Source organism: Trichinella spiralis (genome assembly GCF_000181795.1).
Source record: "Trichinella spiralis strain ISS 195 chromosome Unknown Scfld9, whole genome shotgun sequence".
Classification (NCBI taxonomy): Eukaryota; Metazoa; Nematoda; class Enoplea; order Trichinellida; family Trichinellidae; genus Trichinella; species Trichinella spiralis.
Window position 1 is genome coordinate 4,928,066 of NW_003526948.1, and position 4,224 is coordinate 4,932,289.

At 31.7% G+C, this 4,224-nt stretch overlaps 1 protein-coding gene across 1 annotated transcript; it reads left to right on the plus strand.

Moving 5' to 3' along the window:
• The first annotated feature begins 908 nt into the window (after positions 1–908).
• On the plus strand, positions 909–2,112 carry Tsp_05695 (transcriptional regulator, Crp family). The gene is made up of 4 exons (XM_003372035.1): positions 909–932; positions 953–1,018; positions 1,801–1,960; positions 2,054–2,112. Exons 1-4 carry the CDS (start codon positions 909–911, stop codon positions 2,110–2,112), a joined length of 309 nt encoding a protein of 102 aa, XP_003372083.1.
• Positions 2,113–4,224: the final 2,112 nt, after the last annotated feature.

Sequence of the window (4,224 nt, forward strand, 5' to 3'; positions counted from 1 at the left end):
GGGTATTTGATTGTACTTTCGCTGAGTAACAACTATGCAATCCGCATTTGCATAATTAGTATAATATGTAGTCGCCCAGGGTGAAACTTCATTACGAATGCAAGGGAAATAAATGAATTCACAATTGATGTCAAATTATTGCGCTCATACATGGTATTTGTTCGAATCTGTAGAGGAATCCACCAGTACGTACAGAGGAACATAATCCATGCTTGACAGAAACTGCGGCGTATTATAAATAATGTCGTGATTACCACAAGCAAGTGTGTGGCAATTATAGGTATGTAAATTTTCAATAAACATCAATCGATGATTTTTTTGAAATTTGATAAAAATGGGCGAAAAATTTGTTTTCCAAATTTGGACTGTTTTTGATTGTTATAGTTTTATATTGATAAAAGATACTGTTTTCTAGAGTTTCAGTCCAAACTAAAAGTAGTTGTGAAATAAATCGCCTCTGAATTTGTCTACTGCATATATTAAAACACAGGGAATTTGCCCATCAGTAAGTCTCTTTCAACGGCAGAAATGACTGCCAATTTTTGCACATGAGACATTTTTGATAGCAAATCTATTAGATTTGTACTAATTTATTGTTTTTTACAATCAATTGAATTGAATTTCTGAAATTATTGCTCTTTCTAATATTCATTAATTGCTGCGAATGAAAACGTAAGCGTTGTAAGTGTTTACATTGCTAAAAAGCAAACATTTCATGGAAGGCGATCGCAATTGCCATGATTATCATTGATTACGCATCTGATTGATACCACATGTGTGGCGATTTGATTGTACTTTCGTTAAGTAACAACGATCCAGTGACGATTTGCATAATTAATATAAAATGTAGTCGCCCAGAGTTAAAATTCATTACAAATGCTATGAAATTAAATAAAGTCACAATTGATATGAAATTATTGGGCTCATGCATGGTATTTGTTCGAATTTTTAGAGGAATCCACCAGTATGTACAGTGAAAATTACTCCAAGCATCTCAAAAACTACGGCGAATTGTAAAGTGATTTTATTATAAATGCATACAAATTTGTGCCAATTAATGGTATGTAAATTTTTTATAACCCGCAATCGATTTTTTTATGAGAAATTTGATAAAGTTGGCGGTTTGAGCATTTGAAATTTATAGAATGAAAAGACTGGCATTTTGCACAGAAATAGCTTCCTGATGTGATAATTTTGGATAATTCTTATCTCTAAATTGTAATAAGTGAAAAAAATTCAGTGAACAAAATTTTCTAATTTTGAAAGTTACTGTTGTTTAAATGAAAATCAGGAATAATTTTTCTTAAAATGACTTCCTCTTTTCGGGTGAAAACATTGATAGTTACGATGTAAAAATTAATGAAACAATTCCATTTGCATATTTCTTTATTTTTTGTTTTCTATTCCTTTGTATTTTGACTACATTAAACATTCTATTTTTGTTTCACTTTTTCGATATATTTCAACAAATACCCAATCAGGATCTGTCGGTATAATTTTATAATAGTTAGCGAGTAAATCTCTATCGATATAAATCAATTGCCTTAATTTTTGGAGAAAAAATTTTTTCTCGAAAATTGCAAAATTTCATGGGCTATAGACTTGGTTGTTTTCGCTAAAATCGGAGAAAAATTGGATTTCAAAATTTGAAATTTTTTTGATTGTAATAATTTTATATTGATAAAAGAAAGTGTTTTCTGGAGTTTCAACCCAAACTTTTCAGTAGTTGTGATATAAATTGCCTCTAAATTTGGCATATTGTCTATCTTAATACAGAGCTGAACTTTCCACTTTTTTCAGGTTATCTCAAGAAATACGCAACCGGGAACCGCCGCGATACGTTTGTTGTACTCTTCTAATCGTTCATCGATCGATTGGTGCCCATCAATTCCATTTTTGCAGAAATTGGTTTTTCTGGAAATTTGCAAAATTTCATGGGTTTCATGGCTTCAAGGACTTGGTTTTTTTGCGAAAATCGGCGAAAACCGTTTTTTCAAAATTTGCATTTTTTGATTGTTATAGTTTTATATTAATAAAAGCTAGTTTTTTGCAGACTTTTTACGGAAACTGCGCATTGGGTTTCTGGATTCTGTGAGCGATAAAGAAAAGTGATGAACAAATTTTATGTGAAAAAGAGACTTCTCTTTCCTCGATAATTAAACATTTGCGTTAAAATTACACAAAATCTCCATGTTATGTTTCACTTCTTTTCCTTCCCACGTATACCGCAATTTATGCCTTCGCTGTTTTGCGAAAAATAGACAATAATAATTTATACAAATTTCAACTTTTTGTTTGTGGTGGATATTGACAGTGATAAGTGACATTCTTTTGGATAGCTTCAACGCACACTGCCCAGTAGATTTTGTATACATATCCTCTAAACTTAGCGCTTTACGCCTATTATAATATGTAGGGAAGTTGCCAACCTGTAACTTCTTCGAAATGCAACTTGCATACGTGATTTTTAGCGATCGTAGAATTTTTGGCATTTGATTTGGGTGTGCATTAAAATTCAACCACAATGATTATTACCTGATTGTGTCCTTACTCCTACGGATTTTCACCATTTTCCTAGTCGCCTCAACCAGCCCAGAGCGAAGCTATACTGCAGTGAAATATCTAAAAAGCTATTTCCGGACTACCATGATAGGAGAACGACTATACGGACTTGCAGCAATATGTGCATTCATTCTGAATGTTCATATACATGATAAATCTTTTGTATACTTCATCCGCCCCTCTTTATAAATTTGACGCCTCTGTATATTTTACATTAAATGAAGGAATATGATTTCTTTTTAGAAAACTATAAATATGCACTTTCGGTTTCATTTCTGCTCCATAATTAATTTTCTGCTGGTAAAGTGTGGTTCGACCGCACAAAATTTTACAAGACAAGACATTCTATTTTGCAGCATTCTCAACATCAGTAAATACTACTGATCGTGAAATTTCAAGCACATTCAGATTTTTATGAAATTTGCGTATAACAAAGTAGGCAGAGTTTTGGAGAAATAGGTTTAAAATAGGGAAGTCGTGGAAAGGAATTGCTTTTGTGGCGTCTACTGGAAAATTGAATCTGCTAATCAGGTTGACCTTATTGTTGGGCTGACGCTGGAATGTGAAGCTTGGCAGAAAATCATCAGCATCTCGTTGTGCGCAAACATGCACAAAAGGCAAAAATCACAAACGACATTAAAATATATGTGGAATTCAGGCATGAATCACAAAGCAATAAATTAAAAGTATATGAAAATTCTGCAGGAAATTAATCTAACTGATGATAGCCGGCTTGGATGCACCACAGCTTGCTTTAATGTTCAGGGAAATAATTACAAGTCTCATTTAGCATAAATGTCGTGATTCCATTATAGGAATATTTAAAGCAATAAAACAGATAAAATGTGGAAAAGTAAAAAATTCTTATAATACTAAGTTAAAGTATATTTCAAAAATAAAATCACGGAAAGATAATTAATAATTGAAAATACAGTAATATACATTATTTAAATTACCAAATTAATGATAAGAAGGTTACTAAGTAATAAGCAAATGTTGCATATCCATAGTTATTATTTTATTACAGTGCTGTTCGATGAACGGTGGCGGTGCGTAAGCAAGGTGCAAGTGCAAGATGCTATATTCAGGTAAAAAGTTAATACTTAAACTTATTTTCCTGATGTTTTGCTATGAATGCATGTATATTTAAGTATTTAAGCAATTTTCTATTGGAGATGCGCAAAACGTAAAATACTTTTAAAGCAGAATTCTCAATTACATATAGTTAAACGTTGAAAGTGTTGAACAAATCCATATTTCAATTTGTTATTTTGCCTAATCGTCTAGATTTATCTAGAGAAGACGATAAAATTTTCAATTTACACTTGCTTATGGCATTCAATTTCATTATCTACTGTACAGGACAAATATCACTAAGCGCATAGTGTTATCTAATATGCAGGACAGGTCGTTTTCATACAGAAATCATTTTCAATTTAATTTTATTATCTCTTTATATTGTTTTCTAAATTTTGCACCATGAAGACATTAGATAAATCAGAATTTTTATATAGTTAATTATGCTTCGCATGGAGCGCACCTAGTGTGCTCAATCATTGTTTATTTTTTGTTTACTTTATGTTCTAATTCATATTAGAGTAGCATATCCAACTGAGAAAACGGTGTTTAACGCTACGTGCGCAGTGTCTGTCTTTATGCAAA